Source organism: Rhinatrema bivittatum, chromosome 9 (assembly GCF_901001135.1).
Source record: "Rhinatrema bivittatum chromosome 9, aRhiBiv1.1, whole genome shotgun sequence".
Lineage (NCBI taxonomy): Eukaryota > Metazoa > Chordata > Amphibia > Gymnophiona > Rhinatrematidae > Rhinatrema > Rhinatrema bivittatum.
This window is the reverse complement of record NC_042623.1, coordinates 53,939,792-53,959,028: the sequence shown is the minus strand read 5'-3', so window position 1 is coordinate 53,959,028 and position 19,237 is coordinate 53,939,792. Positions and strand designations below refer to the sequence as shown.

Genomic DNA, 19,237 nt, shown 5'->3' with positions numbered 1-19,237 from the left:
AGTCATTTTGTTTTAGTACAAGCCAGTATGGGCTCAGATACCACATGCAAGGGATACTGTATTTATGTAATCTGTCTCAAGCTTGAAGAAATTCCTTTCTTGCATACAATTTGTCTCGCACAATGCAGCTCTTCTAATTTGTTTGATCTTGTTTAAAGTGCTGTCGTGCTTTTTATAGAAAAACCGCCCTTGGGGAGTTTTGGGCTATTGATTCTTTCATTGACTCCTGAAAACATGTACGGCTGTGTGTAAGGCTTGTGATTGATGTTAGACTATTTGTACTTCTGGAAACAGACTGATTGCTGTGAATTACTTAGAGCATAATAAGACAATCATTTACTTTTAATGCATGTTGTGATATTTTGTAAGGGGACAATATTTTATACTAAAATGAAAGGAAAAGCATTTCAGAGAAAATTACCTTGTACCATTGATCTACGAGTATTGCTTTTGAAATGAATGGTGAACTGAGTTTACTTGACATAATTATTTTTATATCAACTCTTATCTCTATTGCCATTTAAAAAGGCTGTGACTTGTTTTCCTTTATTCAGTTGAAAACTGGTTTGTTTCTTTAACATTTGTATGGGCTTCTTTCTAATCTAGATGGTTTTCTAACATGCAAAAGAATCTTGCACGGTTTTTGTGTAATTAAAGTTATATTGGCTGAAAGGGAGTGCAGTGTTGGTAGCTAATACCTGACATTGGAGGGCATTATTACACTTTTAAACCTCCCTCTGAGCTTTTTAAATCTGAAATAAAGCTAAAGGAATTATATATTTTAATTTAAAATTGTTGTGATATCATTAAGATATTAGGCCACAGAAATAGGATGCTAGGCTTGAACCAATAAGGATATGAGATTCATATCCTTTTTTTTTTTTAGACTGCTCCCTTGAGGTCTGTAGTAATAAATAGAACCATGAAGGCAGAAAAAGACAATATAGTCCATCTAGTTTGCCCATCCACTCCAACAATTCAACTTTACAATCCCTACCACTCCCTTGGACTTCCTCTATGTTTATACCATGCTTTCTTGGTGTCAGATACTATCTGGCACATTTCAGGATGTGAGTCCTTGAACCGCTATTGGATTGGCACAGCCTTATTTGTGCGAGCATGGACTAGGCCTCGGCAGGCAGCAGCTGGCTACAGTCAGGATAGCTAGAGTCCAGACAGAGGCGAAAGGCAGGCTAAGATCAGGGCAGGCAGAGTTCAAGCTAAAACGAGGTGACAGAGGTCAGGACTGGCAGAGCTCTAGCAGAGATGAGGAGAGAATCTGAGGTTAGGGCAGGTAGAAAGCAAAGCAGCATCAAAGGTCAGGCCAGGTCAACATCGAGAATTCAGTCCAAGATGGAGGAACCAGGGCAGGCAAGGAGACAGGAACAGAGCAGGGTGGAGAAGCAGGCAAGGTCTGGATGAAGGCAGGAATATGGCAGACAGACAGGCAGACAAGCAGGAATAGGAGTCAGGATCAGGATCGACAACACCACAGGATGCAAGACCTATAAAGGCTTAGGGAATACAGTCTACCTCCTAGTCAGAGCCACTGGATGCAGCATGGTGCAGGAAGCTATGTTGGAAGAGCCTATGGCCAGAGGATGTCACTCTGGAGGTAAGAGGTATTATATTATCCTTGCCTGTACCATTTCCACTGGAAGCTGTTCCATGCATTCACTACCCTCTCTGTCATGAAATATTTCCTTAGATTTCTCCTGAGTCTACCCCCTTTCATTGTCATCTCATAACCCCTCATTCTAGAGTCTCCTTTCCTTTGAAAGAGGCCCACCGCCTTTGCATGGAAACCTTGTAGATATTTAAATATCATATGGCCTCTCTCTTGCCTTTCTTCTAAGGTGTACATGTTTACATCTTTAAGTATGTCCCCATATGCTTTAGAAGAAAGACCACTGATTGTTTTAGTAGTCACTTTCTGGACCGACTCAACAAGTTTATATCCTTTTGAAAATGTGGTCTCCAGATCTGTATACAATATTTAGGGACCTTTGTTTTCAGTTTTTATTTTATTTTGCTTGTGATTTTCAAGTTATAACAAAAAAAAAAAAGTCAATTGAAAATTGACTTTAATATAAAACACAGGAGAAAAATCAGTGAAAAAGTCATTTTGCCACTGATTTCTTTTTTTGTTCAGACTCTGAAATTCCAGGCAAGATAAAATAGGGACTTTAGTTTTCAGCTTTTAACAATATTCCAATTGAGTTCTCACTAAGAACTTATACAGAGGCAATATAATTTCCTTTTTTTCTACTGATCATACCTCTCCCTATATAGCCCAGGCATCTTTTTGGCTTTTGGTGTCACTTCATTCTCCTGTTTGGCCATTTTAAGATCAACGGATACAATCACCCCCAGGTCCTCTCTAGGTCCCTCTCTTTTTCAATCTTCAAAGAATTTCACCCCATACTATCTCTCTCTCTTGGGTTTTTGCATCCTAAATGCATAACTCTGCATTTTCTAGCATTAAATAATAGCTGCCATATCTTAGACCGTTCCGATAACTTCACTAAATCCCTCTTCATGTTTTCCACATCTTCATGGCTGTCTATCCTATTGAAGATTTTGGTATCTGCAAAAAGACACACCTTTCCTTACAATCCATCTGCAATGTCAGTCGCAAAAATGTTAAAAACAAAAAACCCACCCTGCTAGTAATGCCCCTCTCCTCAGCGTGAACGCCATTTACCACTACCCTTTGTCGCCTCCCACTCAACCAGTTTCTAACCCAGTCAGTTACCTTAGGGCCCATACCAAAGGCCCTCAATTTATGTATGCAGAATTGTATCAAAGGCCGTACTGAAACCCAAGCACACTACAATTAGTGCTGTACCTTGATTCAACTCTTTGGTTACCCAGTCAACAAAATTGATTAGATTCATCTGATAAAACCTATCTGTTGGGGAAACACCCCCCCCCCCCCCCCCAACAAACATGCTGCATCAGATAGTGTAATCCATTTGATTGTAGAAACTACACTCTCCTCTGTTTCTGCAATGATTCCATTAGTTTGCTTACCACAGAGGTCAGACTAACAGGCCTGTAGTTTCCAGCCGCCTCCTTATTTTAACTTTTGTGCAAGGGAATCATATCAACCTGTCTCCGGTTCTCTGGAACTACACCCAACTCTAAATAAGCATTGAAAAGGTCAGTCAGCAGAGCTATCAAAACTGTTCTAAGTCCCCTTGATGCCCTCAGGAGCATCCCGTCCAGCCCCATCTGTTTATCTACTTTGTTTAGTTAGCTCCTCATGGACACACTTCTGAAAATAAATTGAGGTTTATCTCACTTCCAATCCTATTTGTATTTCTTTTATGTGGTCCTGCTCCTGGCCTTTCTACAGTGAGCACGGAGCAGATATATTTGTTAAGCAATTCCACTTTTTCTTTGTCAGCCTCTGTATATTCTTCCCCTATACCTCTGGTCTCATACCACTTTTGCACTTCCTCCTATCACTAATGTATCTTTAAAAAATAGTCATGTCCCCCTGTTTTACCATATTTGCTGTTTGTTCTTCCATTTTCATCTTTATATTCCTGACTACTTTCCCAATTTCACATAGCTTTTCCAAATATTATAGCATGTCTTCCTCTTTCTGCGATCTTATAGTTTATGACCACTAAAGTAAAATTACCATTGACCGGTTTAATATACTATATGCCGTCTAGTTCAGCTAGTGCTATCTTTCTCGGGTAGCCTATCATAATCTATGTATAGAATTCTTAAATACTTATGAAATGTTATCAGAATCTTTATCTCTTTTTTGTTGTAGTGAACGTGCAAAATAATAAATCTATATCAATAGGTGTCATATAAAGTGCATATCTGATATAATCATACACCTGAAACAGTCTATCTTCTTTATTCAAAAAATAATTTAAAATGTCCAAGTCAAATCATTTTTCAAAATTCAAAAGTAATATGCATAGAAACACTGACCCGTTCATTAAGGGACATCCAAAAAGTCTTAACAGGATGATGAAAGGTCCTGATGCCAGCATTATAGCAAACACTATTATTGTCTGCTTCAGGGGTGTGTCTCTTATAACATAATTTCTTTAACAAATGTCACAAGCTCCAAACAATCATATTTCAGATGTAGAGATGTCTTCCACTATGTAATGACACCTAGAAAAAAAAGAGAACTCTCTAAGATTATATAGAATGCACTCACTGGAAAAAACATTAATAAAATACAGCAAATCAAATCTAAGAAAAATAAAAGGATCAATCACAAAGTTCTATATCAAAATTCAAAGTGATAGATGACTGAAATACCAGTCAAGAGACAAATATAAAAACCCAGTCCAGTCCAGCTCATTGTTAAGGCCATCAGGGGCAATAGTATGTGATTTGAAGATCCATTGTTGTTCATGTTATATTAACCAACGATTCACATCACTCCCTCGGGTAAAAAATAGGAGTTTTTTTAATCACTGAGAAAATCACTCAGAGAAAGCTTGCTATCACAAAATTCAAGGAGACACAAGTGGTGCCTCCATTTTATTATGGCAAATGCAACTCTTGTATTCAATCATTTGCACACATACAGATCATGTAGTTTTCCCTATGTAACATAATCCACAGGCACATTAAAGGTCCCTGTGGATTATGCTACATAGAAGCAGTAATCTCACATGTACTGGAAAAAGGTAAGGTATGAGTCTGTCTGCAGAGAAAGGAAACAATGTCCCCATCACAGACTGAACAATACCAACATGGTCCATGACCCAATCCAGCGATCTCCTCCACAGGGTGCTTCCAGATATTCTGATCGTACAATATGATCTTGCAGATTCTTAGCTCTTTGAAAAGTAAACATTGGAGGTATACGAAACACTTCAAAGAAAGTACATGCCAAAGTTTCTTAATAGAATGCTTGACCAACAAAGCACCATCTGAAAAAAGTAAAATGCATACTGCTCGTTCATTCTCTGGATGGATAGTGAGTTGAAGCAAAAGATCCCAGTTAGCATAAAGAGCTCACTCATAAGCTGATTTTACCACTGTGGTAGGATAGGCACGTTAAATAAATTGGCTGGCCATAACCTGAGTTTGCAATTTAAAATCCTCACTGCTGGCAGTAGCATCAGCATGAAACGTGTTTGTCAGTCCCTCGTTGATCTAAGATTGTGGTAATAATCTGAGTAACTTTATCCTGAGAAATGCTCATGTACAGGGATTCAATATCAGTGGTCACCAAAATACATCCTATTAGATCTAGAGATACTTCCTGCAAAAATACGATGATGTGGGAGATTGCTACAGTTATATATATATTCAGATTATTACCACAATCTTACATCAAGGTGGGACCCCCAAACACATTCCTGCATCTGTTCTGATAGATTTAATGACACTTGCTTTGAAAATAATATTTTCATGTTTAGTGGGGAGTTCGCTTTACAAATAAGGGGACAGATATGGGAGCCACAATGGCCCCGAATGGCAAATATTTATATTGGACACTCACAAAAACAGTAGGTTTCACTGGTCAAAATTTTTTTCTTTTCAATTGTAACCACATATCTAGCAATACCCATACATTGTTTGTAGGACCCACACTCTATGGGGCGGATTTTCAGAGCCCTGCTCGCGTAAATCCGCCCAAAACCGGGCGGATTTACGCGAGCAGGGCCCTGCGCGCCGGTGAGCCTATTTTACATAGGCTCACCGGCGCGCGCAGAACCCCGGGACTCGCGTAAGTCCCGGGGTTTTCGGAGTGGGCGTGTCGGGAGGCGTGTCGGGGGGCGGGGCCGGAGTGTGCGGCGTTGCGGGGGCGTGTCGGCAGCGTTTTGGGGGCGGGTACGGGGGCGTGGCTACGGCCCGGGGCGGTCCGGGGCGTGGCCGCGCCCTCCGTACCCGCCCCCAGGTCGCGGCCCGGCGCGCAGGAGTCCCGCTCGCGCGCGGGGATTTACGCCTCCCTCCGGGAGGCGTAAATCCCCCGACAAAGGTAGGATGGGGGTTTAGACAGGGCCGGGCGGGTGGGTTAGGTAGGGGAAGGGAGGGGAAGGTGAGGGGAGGGCAAAGGAAAGTTCCCTTCTAGGCCGCTCCGATTTCGGAGCGGCCTAGGAGGGAACGGGGGTAGGCTGCGCGGCTCGGCGCGCGCAGGCTATACGAAATCGATAGCCTTGCGCGTGCCGATCCAGGATTTTAGCCGATACGCGCGACTACGCGCGTATCTACTAAAATCCAGCGTACTTTTGTTTGCGCCTGGAGCGCAAACAAAAGTAGGCTATTCGCGCTCGTCTGAAAATCTACCCCTATGAGTTTATGTTTCAAACTTTTTCTTAAAAATAAACCAACTGGAGCTGACTCACTAACCCCATGTGTCAGTAACATATCAAGAGCGGGTCTGAAGCCAGACTGCAAAGAGAAGGAACTGTTGAGTTAACTACAGATGTTTTGGAGAATGAAAAGCGTTTGACTGGAGCCGTCACGCTAGATCCCTCCTCATGTTTTCTACTCCTTCCTGGCTTCCACTCTGTTGCAGATTTTGGTATAATCGGCAAAAAGACAAACCTTTTACCAACAACACTTTTGTTATGTGACTCACAAAAATGTTGAAAGAACCTAGTCCAAGGACCAATCCCTGAAGCACATGGCTAGTAAAACCCCCTCCCTCCTCAGAGAAAACTCCATTTACTACTACCCTTTGTCACCTCCCACGCAGCCAGTTTCTAACCCAGTCAGTCACTCTAGGATCCATACCAAGGACACACAATTTAGTCTTCTGTGCGGAACCGTACCACAGGCCTTGCTGAAATTCAAGTACACTATGTCTAGCCCTCTCCCTTGAGCCAACTCTCTGGTCACCCAAAGAAATTGATCAGATATGTCTGACAAGTTTTACTTCTAATAAAACCACAGGTTTTGTCTGTAGAAAAAATCTGGAACAATCCTTTTGGAGAGTAATTTCAAGCCATTTCTATGGGTAAAGCTGTGCTTTACTCACAGAGATGAGCTTTTAGGAAATTGCCTGCCCTATATGTGCAAATAAGTAAGTGTGTAGGGTCTCTTTTTGCATACTTTACCCATAGTAGGGGGAGGTGGGGCTGGGGAGGGGTTTGCACTTACATGCATGCTTTTGAAGTTTTAAAAAGCATGCATGACATTTTTCTCGGAAAAACTATTAGCAGAAGTTAGTATGCGCACATCTGTGCAGATAGTTTTTCTGGGATCATTTTCAAAGGGAACGTGCATACATACTTTCACTTCGAAAATTAGTGTAAAAATCCCTGGGTAAAAAGTACCACAGACTCTGTACAAATGTGGGTAGTTTTTAAACGTATTCCCTGTGTATTCGTATGTTTGCTTTAAGTGGTGTAGTTTGACTGGGTTGAATTATTTGGAGGCTGAAATAATTAACAACTGGAAAGATTTAAACAACATTGGGCTCGATTCATCTAAATTTAGGGCTTTGGACACAATCTGACAGAAAGATATTTAGCAACTTTAGCAAATATAAATAATTGCGTCCTGTTTAAAATAAATCAAGAGCCATGGAATGTTGTCATGTCAGATGGGATTACATTCCATGTCCTCACACGGAAACAGACCCTAGAATCTCAGAGGTATGTGCTGAAGCCGAGTGATTTTCCTAACCCAGTAACTGCTATGTGAACCTCCTGGCTCATGTGTAACCATCTGACCTCTAAAAGACTGTCTCAGTTAGTAGCTCTATAGAAAGCTCTGTTATTTAATTTTTAGTTAAGTAAAATATCTCTTTCTAGTTTATTTAAAGGGGAATGTTTAAAAAGTATAAAAAAAAAATAAAGTCCCTTTCATTTTAGCTTTCAAGGGCATATTTGATAATTTTCTAATGCTTCTTTTGACAAAGACTGTAATGTTTCAAAAGCAGAGAAATATGGGCAGGAAGGTTGCCATCTCTGTTTTCAATGTCACTGCATAAACCTGAAGGAGGCTTACATAAATGTTGGGAGAGTTTAGATGAAATGTATATTTTTTTGTGTACACAGTAATTGAAATAAATGGACATCAAAATATTGCAATAGACAATTGGACTGTATGCCTAGAAAGGAAATAATCTATAAAACTGAAAATAATGTGATATAAAGGGTTCCTCTGTGGTACTACCCTTGATAGGAATAACTGCTTCTCTGTCTGGAAGCAATGCCCCTTGTGCACAATGGCATCATTAAGGGCATTAAATATGCATCAATGTCCTGGTTGCAAGAACTTTGCCTGCAGTGGAGCTGATCATGATTTAGAGGGCAAACATACAACCTAAAAGAAATATCGGCAAAGTGTAGGATATGCCTTGGAAAGTAAGTGGTCTGTTTTAGATTTATTACCCAGAATATATTGAAGGGAAAAATATGTTTATGCAACCTTAGTTTTAAAATAAGCTTTGAAGTTATCATTAGTTAGAGTGTCTCCTCAGTCTTGTATCAGTGTATGAGATGATATGAGACAAAATGCACCAAGTATACAAAATTATATAAGGAATACAAATATGTTTAGAGAGTCACTGGTCTCCTCCTCAATTTGTTTATAATCTAAGTAAAGTGAGATTGTGAAGGACAAGATGCAAGTGGCAGAAATGCATTTTTCCGCAATTCTAGAAGTATCTATGATAGGTTAAAATAATAAAGGAAGAATTATAGCATCAAAGGCTTATTCATGAGTACAGTTTTGTTTTTTATTTATTTATATTTTATTAGGTTTTTTTAAACAATTTAACATTGTAAAAAAACACAAGAAAATACTCTGTTTTACAACATTACACCATACCAAGTAATACATGTTATCATACGAACAAAAAGCAGTAATATTTAGTCCATATTACGGGAGGTTTCATTAAACAAAATAATAATATCATAGTAAATCTGTAATTACACCTTACAGATAAGGAGAGTATAACATTTATTGCAGTTACATTACTCAACCTAATTCTTTGTCCGCTAAGAAGGACTCTAAGTGGGAAGGATCTTGAAAGATAAATTTATTATTCTGATATATCATAGAGCACTTACAGGGAAATTTTAAATAGAATGTAGCCCCAAGGGCTAACACTCTAGATTTTAAAGTAAAAAATTGTTTATGCCTAATTTGAGTTGCTCTGGCTACATCAGGGAAAATTTGGATCCGTTGTCCACAAAAATTATAATCTTTATTTTCAAAGTATTTTTGTAAAACCTGATTCTTATCCCTCTCTCTACAGAAGGTTACTAATAAAGTTGACCTTTGTGAAATATCATCTGTAGAGGCTTCCAAGAATGAAGTCAAATTAGGGGAATGTTGGACAAGATCCATATCTTCTTGACCCTCTTGTGCCCTTACTCTAGACTTTGAAATATAATAAAGCTTAGATATACCTGCCTCATCAATTGTTGTAATAGATAGCACTTCAGTAAAATATGTTTTAAGTAATTCAATGGCAGATAGCAATCTGGTTTCAGGAAAATTCAATAACCTTAGATTTCTACTCCGATTTTGATTTTCCAACATTTCCATCTGCCTATGAATTACTAACCCGTCTTTTATAGAGGAATTCATGAGTACAGTTTAACCAGCAACTGTCAATAAATTCTTACTATGTTCAAAACGATTAGGAGTGCCAAAATCAATATTCCTACCTGGCATAGTGACAGAGTCACCTTAATATTGGGGTGTACTCAAGCACCCACTGTACCCAGAGAGCTTGCACCTATGTGTACACTTCTATATTTGTAGTACACTGATTTTTGTAGACACCAGGGAAATTAAGTGGCTTGCTTCTGGTCACAAAATCAGTCAGAACATGCAAGATTTGAACTCATGATTCCTAGATCATCACTTGACTTGTAGTCTACTGCTCTAACTATAGGACGAGATCTCCTCCTTTGAGATAAGCAGCTGATTTATTATATATATGCATAGTTTTAAGTGTGTTATGTTTAAATTACTGAAAAGTAGCATTATAGAAACAAGAGTGTATTAAACACTATGGAGGTAATTTTCAAAAGGATTTAAGTACATAAAATGGCTTTTTAAAATTATTGCGATATATGCTACTTTTACAGCAGTTAGTATAACTGGGTTTAAAAAAGGTTTAGATAAGTTCCCAAAGTAAAAATCCATAAACTGCTATTATGGTAATTAATAAACAATAGTAGATTGTGATTTATCTAATGTTTGGATACTTGTCAGGTACTTGTGACTTGGATTGACCACTGTTGGAAACAGGAATCTGGGCTTGATGGACCTTTGGTCTGATCCAATATGGCATATCTTATGTTCTTATGTGCACATGTAACTCCTTTGAAAATTCACTCCTTTAAGAGTTGAAATTTCAATTCTGATAGGCCAGCTGCCCATGGAGTTTATGTAAATTACTACAGCCTTAGAATCTCTTAGAACAAAGAGGATGTAGTACGAAGTGCCTCTTAAAGCAACCTTATCATTGAGTGCAGGTAGTGATGTTTTGCATGCCACTTTCTTGAGCAGTCTGATATGGTTACATATAAATGATTTAATGGTGACATTGTAGAAAATTAAGCATTTAGTACTCTGAGAAATACATACACTAAAGTAGTTCTTTTCCATGAAAAAAATAGAGTGTGTTGTTTAACCAATTGTTCCTCTTTAATTTGTCTAGAATCCTACTCAAGTTGGAACAGCACTTCAGGTTTTCTATAATCTTGGGATTCTGAAAGTTACTATTACAAATGTAGTGGATGGGTATAGTTCATCTCTAGAAGAAAATATCAACAATGCATTGGACATCAAGGTTTTGACTCAGCCTTCACAGACAGTCATAAGAGGTATAGATGAATATTTCTCCCTTACAAATATATACAATAGGTTTTGAAGGTGTATTATTTATTTGATCAAGTCAGTGGTTTTGCATACATGTATTGTGATACCATTTGGAAGACCTAAGTTAGGATTTTAGAGCATGCTGGGGAGTAGCTGGCTGTTGTGGAACATATGGGTACCAATGACAAGGGAAGATGCAAGAGAGAGGTTCTTGAGATCAAATGTAGACTTCCTGGTAGGCAATTGAAATTCAGAACCACCAGCATAGCATTCTCAGAAATGCTTTCCTTCCTTGCGAAGGACCCCAGAGAAATGCTGAGCCCTGGATTCTCAATGTGTGCATGAGTCAGTGGTGCAGAAAAAAGCCTTTAGATTCATTAGCAACTGGGGACCTTTTGGAGGAAGGAGGAACCTACTTGGATAGGCTCTGGCTTAACTAGAATGGAATTCAGTATAATAATTAAAAAGTAAATAAGAGTCTTTATTCTTTATTTAGATAAATGGCTGATAAAGAGCACATCTCAGACAGGGATGAATGATCATGCACACTATCATTCAGATGCGGGAGTTGCTAGGTTTCATTATAAATTACCCTAAATCCAACTTAAACTTATCACTACAATTGGATTTCATTAGACCTTTGCTGGACTCAACTCAGGCAAAAGCCTGTCTCGCTGCCAAAAGGGTCTTATGTTATAGGGAGTCCTCCAGAATCAGCGGACATTGGCTTGGGACATGTTGATAATGTTGGATCATATGAGTTCAACAATTCATGTTACTCACATGATATGTCTCCATAGGAGACAAGCCCAATGGCTCTGAAGTCTCAGTGGAATCTAGCCACTTATAGACTAAAGAACTACATCTGTCTCATGAGAGAATCCCTGTTTTGGTGGCTTTTCCATGCTATTATGACCAAGGGATTGCCCTTTCAAAATCCTTCTCACCAAATTATATTAACGACAGAATCTCCAAAATGGGATGTGTTGGGGAATTCAGACTCTGGTCCCCTGGTCTGTTTAGGAAAGTCAGTATATTCCTAGTACTAAAAGTGGTTATAAATAAACTCTCTAAAGGCTTTCAGAGATTACATGGCCAAAAATCTTTTCTTATGCAGACAGTCAGGCAATGTTCTATCTGAACGAACAGGATCATTCTCCCAGTGTTGGGAAACTGTCAGGTTATAGGATTCTAAAATCCAAAAAGAAGAAAAACGTCACATGGATATCTATATCATTTTGAATAAATATAGTTAAACTGGATGTCATTCAAAAGGAGGAAAAAGACCTCAGAGCCTCGATACCTGTTCTCCATGGAACACTTCGGTATTCAAGAGGTTATATCAATCATTGGTCTTAAAAAAAACCTCCAACCATCTAAATTATTTCTATCTTTTCAAAAAATATTTATATTTATTATTTTTTGTTTTTTTTTTTTAAAGAACTCTGCTGCAGATCATAAAATCATGTAAATATCCATTCTAATGAATCACCTGGTGTATCATCGATAGTTCTTTCAACCTGAATAATTATAAAGGAGAACTTATCTTAATCTTGATGTCATGTAAATAGTCATTTTCTTTTAGATGCAGCCATGTTGTTCTTTACTCATATATATATAAACCTCATGGAATCATATATATATATATATACTCATATATATATATATATAGATATAGATTTATATATATATATATATATATATATATAACCCTCATATATATATATAACCCTCATATATATATATATATATATATATATATGTATAACCCTCATGGAATCCCTGCAATTCTGGGAATCTTGCCTTGTTTCTATCAATTCTCTACTATCTAACCTCCACCTTGCACTAAACGCATCTAAAACCGAAATCATCCTCATAAATAAATAAATAAATAAATCTTTAAGCAACCGGAACACACATCTCTATCCACCCCTCATAACTCTGCCTCAGCCCTTACCCCATTGCACTCCGTAAGAGACCTAGGGTCTCACTATATCAATGCCTAAACTTCAAACCCCACATTAAGTCTCTAATAAAGGGGGGCTTCTACAAACTCCACGTCCTTAAAAAAACTTAAGCCCCTCCTCCACACCCAGGACTTCCGCCTAGTTCTGCAAACGACCATTCTATCTAAACTGGACTACTGCAATTCCCTTCTTTTAGGCCTCCCGTCATTAACTATTAAACCCTTGCAAATACTGCAGAACTCAATGGCGAGAATCATAACCAACACCCGCAAAAGGGACTACATCACCCCCATTCTAAAGGATCTGCACTGGCTTCCCATCCCTTTCCGCTTTCAATACAAAACTTTCACCATCCTACATAACACGCTTTACAAAGACAACCCTCCCTGGCTCGAAGAACTACCACGTTTCCGATCCTCTAACCACCCCACCAGAACCTCCCTTTCAGGCACCCTTCACACCCCATCCCTCAAAACTGCACACCTTACCCTCACTAGAGAAAGAGTCTTCTCCATTGCTGGCCCCTCCCTCTGGAACTCCCTTCCCACTGATCTCCGTCTAGAACCATCCTTACGCAATTTTAAAAAAGGCATCAAGACATGGCTTTTCAAACAGGCCTACCCAGATACTAACCAAACCTAGACAAGGCCCACCCTGCCTCGCAGAACTCATCTTACAATATATTTATGTATATAGCTAGCCCAGTTACTTTATGTACTCTCCCAATGAAGTAAATATAGTAAGTTTCTGTAGCTATTTTGGTCTCTCTCCACTCTCTCCTCTTTACTTCGTTTCAGTTCTTTACTCTTAGTCCCTCTCATTCCCAGCCCTTCTCTTCTCCCCTTTTCTTGCCTGCTCCCCTCGCCCCACCCCCCATTAAATGTAATTTTCCTTTCTTTGAGTTAATTGTAAACCGGCGTGATGTGACTACGAATGTCGGTATATTAAAAGTTCATAAATAAATAAATACACCATATATATATATAGTAACCGATAGATGGTCTATGCAGGTTCAAAATGAGCTAACCCTAAGAGCCACATCCTGGCAGACAAGCTCAATTTTTATTATCTAAAATATTTTTATATTTCATTTATTCTGGACATGCCATACAAAGGAGCTTGCATCATAAGCATAAACATGAATAAACAGACCTTAGACCCCACAAGTGGTTTCTGGATCAGATAGTGAATAAAATCTTTCTTGAGTAGGGTACACTTGAGATTTCTTACCAGCTTCTCTAAACAGACCAAAGTTCCTTTTCCAGGAGGAGATCAGAGGTTACACTACTGTCAGATGCTTTCTGCGTTCATTAGAGGACAGGTATTCTGTATTGATATTCTCTGATACCATTTGTTGCAAAAACTTTAATAAAACTCAAAAGAGACAAAGGAACTATATCCTCATAGCTTCTTTTTGATCAAGACAAATTTAGTTTCTGCTTCTTCAGGAGTTATCCATCAGGAAAGCAATCTGGGTAGGGAATTCTCCAGCTCTGATCAAGGAATGCCGTTTCATTCTAGCATCCAGTTTCTGCATCACTGAGCCTGGATGTTAAGAGCAAAATGATTCATTTGATTTCTCCAGTGAGGTATCTCATATCCTGCCTTCTAAGAAGGAATCCACCAGAAGATCTTATTATTTATTGTTTGGATTTATTACCCACATTTTTGAATAAAAAATTCTTATGGGTGTAAATGAAGGAGGTTTACTATCTGGTGTAAGGGCAAGACCGTAGAGCTCTTCTTTTGCTCTATCCAAAGACTGTTTGAATATCTTCTACATCTGTCAGAGTCTGGTCTCAAAACTAACACTGCTAGGGTTCTCCTCGGTGCAGTTGGTGAAGAGAACCCTATCTCCATGTACAACCTTTAATTTGATTCATGCGGGCCATGCTTCGATGAAAGCCCTTCTACTAAGCCACCTGCAATGTCATGGACCCTCAATATCGTACTTACCCAGCTCCTAGCTCCTCTTGAGCCTTTGAACTTCTGCAAGCTCAGGTGCCTAACTTGGAAGGTCATATTTTTTATGCCTGCAGAATCAGTGAGCTCCAAACACTAATGGCTTATTCAACTTAAGTAAAATTTTATCATAATAGGGTGGGGCTGCAAATTCATCCTAAATTCCTAGGGATAAGCATTCATTTGTGTTTGTTTTCAGAGTTTATGCATGTACATTTTTTATGCACATAAATACAATTGACACACAAAATTAAATTTTGTATGCATAAAATGGCATTTATATGCATAAATTCCAAAAACAAATAAACCAAACTGAAAAAAAATGCCAATAAATAGAAAAGGATGAACTGAATGATGGAACAGAACTGAACATTTTTTTGTATGCATATTCTTTCAAGTTCCTGCCTAAGATTATGTTTAATAACCTTAGCTAGTCAATTGTCATTCCAACATTTTTTCCAGACCCCAGGCTCACAAAGGTGAACAGACCCTGCACATATTATGTATTGCAAAAGAGCCATTGCTTTCTACCTGGAGCTGAGCAAAATCCATAGAAGGCTCATCCAACTTTTTGTTTCGTTTGACCCAAGTAGACCTGGATTTGTTGTAACCAAATGTACCCTTTCTAATTGAATAGCAGATTGCATCTCCTTTTTTATTTCCAAGATGGTCTAATTCTAGAAGGACATTTCAGAACCATGACAGCATCAGATTGTAGTGAGGGAAATTGCAAGGCTGCAACATGGACTTTTGTCCAAATATTTATTTCCTACTGTTTTCTGGACACTTACTGCCAATGTGATAGTAGATTTGGTCAGGCTGCACTCCTTGTTTTCCTTGAGGGTAGGATCTAACACCATCCTGGCTTAGGATCCATTTTTATTATTTCAGATTGTCTTCAATTTTTTGTTTTAAAAAGATGGTACCCCATAAAAATATTATTTTTGTACTGTTAGAGGCCCCTATACTTACAAGTCTTGATTATTGTAATTCTGTATTTCTTGGTTTACTAGCAACTGTTCTCTGTGCACTTCAAATTGTACACAATTCCGCTGTACAAATTTTGATATGTATAGCTGTTCATGAACATTACTCCTATACTTAGTTCTCTCCACTGGCTACCAATCCAGTGGTGGATTAAGTACAAAATGGTAATGCTAATCTATAAACTTTTGAACTTAACCATTTTTCCCTGGGCCTCTAATATGCTCCATATATACAGACCATCATGTGCTGTTAGATTTGTGCAGCAAGGGTTGTTGGAAATACCATCTACCCACTCTGCTTGTCTAGTGGAGTCTCGCAAAAAAGCCTTTTCTATCACAGGCCCTGTTTTTTTTATTAGCAACAGTAGCATGGGATAGACTTAGTTTTTGGGTACTTGCCAGGTTCTTATGGCCTGGATTGGCCACTGTTGGAAACAGGATGTTGGGCTTGATGGACCCTTGGTCTGACCCAGTATGGCATGTTCTTATGTCTCCCAGATTCTCTATAAATACTTGAGGACACTCAGCCCTTTAGAAAAGCATTAAAGACATTCCTATCTCAGGAGGCTTTTATTCCTGAACTTTAATAGATAGATTAGATGGGCACATTAAAGAGTTTAGGATTTATTATAGTCCATAAGGAGGTATCCAGGGCATTATTTCTATGATGGTTTTGGGTATTAAGAGCTAGGATTTTTATTGTAACACATTTATTTATTTATTTTGAACTTTTATATACCGACATTCATGTGGAAAATTACATATCATATCGGTTTACAGTGAAACAGAACATTGCAAAAAGCATTACATAGAACAGGGGTTAAGTAGAACTAGGAACACGGGGGTAGAACTAAGATAAATATTAGAAAACTGTCAAATGAGCAAATGACACATGAATGTTAGCCATGTTAACTGTTTTAATTTATGTTGGTTTTATCTGAGTGGTGGTGTTCCCCACCTTGAACACTGGATATGCGCAGAATACAAATTTTTAAAATTAATAAAATTAAAAAATTGTTGTTCTGCCATTATTTTTTTCATCCTTTTTTATTTGTGAGACAACCCATAGCTAGGGATTCCTACTTATATGGCTCATTTATCCTGTTGTTTCTCTGTAGTGGTTGTTTTTCATGGGCAGCAGGAAGATTAGACCAACTTTTACTTCTCCCTCTCCTTTTTGGAGTTGGCTTCTTAAACTTTTAGGTAGGACTGAGGGGGGCCCCACATAGCAGTGAGGGGCCTCCTCATATAAAGTAGAGTCTTCTAGGCTTTTAGACAACTTACTAAGACATGCTCCATGTTGACACTATTAGATATCACCACTGACTTATGTGACTGATTAACTTAACTGTCTATGGATTATTTATTTATTTATATAGAAACATAGTCTGCTGATCTACAGCAAAACATACACAGTATGCAAACAAATAAAATAACATACAATAACAACAAAACCAGCATATAAATCTACACCTGTGAAAGTTGTCATACCTTAGGTCCAAACTGCTCTGCTTAACTCCTCAGGATGCTGAAGCAGCAGTTTCATTGTTCATTGGTACCCTACATGCAGTGGAAAATAAATAACCCTCCAGAATTTTTCTGAAATGTAGATAATCCTTTACCTATTTTAAATATTCTGGAAACTTGTTCCAAAGGGTAGGACCGATAACCCGGAACATCTGTTCCCATGATTCCTTCAAACGGATAGCTTTGTGAAGAGGGTATGATAAGAAGATGTCAAGAAGACTGTAGTGGGAGAGTTGGTTGATAACTGCTGGAGTACTGGAAGGCATTGTGGTAGTAAGCCATTGATGGATTTAAAGACTAATGTGATGATTTTGAATTTAATATGCCAGCAAACCAGCCAGTGAAGAGTCTTCAGTACGGGTGTAATATGGGAAACCAATGAAATCCCAGTAATCAGACTAATAAGAGTTCTGCTTGACATATTTTAAATATTTCCTTATGATATAGTAAGCTATGAATTAGGAAAAGTGAATATATATTTTTATATGCTTTATAAATTGAAGGCCTAATTATATTTGTAACATATTTTACAGTACTAATTTCCAGTATTAGCATTCTTATAATGACTTGGTTTCCCTCAAAATATTTCTAGGTGGACCTGGACGAGCTGCCATGCCCACCCCAGGAAACACTGCTGCTTTCCGTGCAGCTCTTTGGACAAACATGGAGAAACTCATGGATCAGATTTGTGCATCTTGTGTGCAGGTACAATTATTCTTTCTTTCTAGATGAGCATATAGACAAAGTTAAAAATGCAAAGCCATAACTAAAAAGATAAATCTTTCTTTTAGGTGCAACATCTTCAAAAGGTATTGACAAAAAAGCGAGACCCCGTTTCACATGTCTGTTTCATTGATGAAATAGCTAAGGTAAAATTACCTACTTTATTGGAAAAGTTCACAATGTGCCACATTTAGAATTTTATTTTTTGTTTGTTTATTCTCCCTGGATAAGCAGGATAATGTCAGTCACACAAATGGGTGGCATCATCCTAATGGTGCCCAGGACAAAAGAGCTTTCTCTGACCATGCTTGGGCCTGTTTGCATAGTCTTCCACTGCACAAGTCTCCTCAGTCTTTTTATCCATTCATGTGAACAGTTACATTTTTGCAGTCTCCTCAAGCCACTCGGTATGATTTTTTTCTTTTTCTTTTCGTGAGTCTCCCTAAAAACAAAGTCTTTTCTTCCAGTGTCTTTTCTTTTCTTCTCTCTCTCTTTTTTTTTTTTTTTTTTTTTTATGAAAAAAGATGTCTTTCCCTGCCAGTCGTGGTTGCTGCATAAGGTGTTTAGGACCTTCTCATGCTATACCACACTGTGCTGCTGGTGACCATATGTCTCTTAGGTCCAGAAGATATAGAAGTCTCACTCTCAAGGATTTCAAGGAATCACATCATCCATCAACCTCCGAAAACAAGAGGAAACTTTCAAAAGCTGAAGAACCTTTTCCTAAACTGAAAAAGTCAGAGTTTTCTCATGTTCAGTGCCATGAGTCAACAAACACTTGGTGCACACACTCAAAAAAAGAGAGACAAAGTGCTCCCTTCAGCACAGAAGGACATGGGCGCCATGCAGAAAAGCGCAAAGGATCATCGCTGGCTCAGAATAAAGGAAACAGGTCAAAGCAGGTAACATCACAGTAGGCAGAATCTCTTTTCAGCTCAGACAGTATCTCAGTGCCGTCCACTAGCAAGGTAATGGCAGGTCTGTCTGTGCCAAAAATCATTTTGGCAGATAAACAGAATATTTCACATCAAGCATCATCTTTAATGTAAAAGATGTTATTACTTTTGCCAGTCCTAATACCAGAATCTGATGACTCCAAAACAGCAGTTACAAAAAAAAAAAATCATCATTCCTTTGTAGAGAAAATGTGGTTGGAATTGTGAAAAGTATTTTTTGAATATGCTAAAATTGCTGTCTCCTCAGCCATTGGAAGAGATGTCTTCCATTTTAGACACAGTGTCTGCCTTCCACTGCCCCTTCTTATCAGATTAGAAATAAAATGGTCGAAATGTTATA

The 19,237-nt window shown here is 38.3% G+C and overlaps 1 protein-coding gene across 1 annotated transcript in view; it reads left to right on the top strand.

Moving 5' to 3' along the window:
• COG5 (component of oligomeric golgi complex 5) overlaps nucleotides 1-19,237 on the top strand; it is a 585,636-nt gene that overhangs the window by 345,330 nt on the left and 221,069 nt on the right. Inside the window, 3 exon segments of the mRNA XM_029617284.1 lie at nucleotides 10,616-10,781; nucleotides 17,811-17,923; nucleotides 18,010-18,087. Coding sequence (XP_029473144.1) covers nucleotides 10,616-10,781; nucleotides 17,811-17,923; nucleotides 18,010-18,087 — 357 coding nt within the window.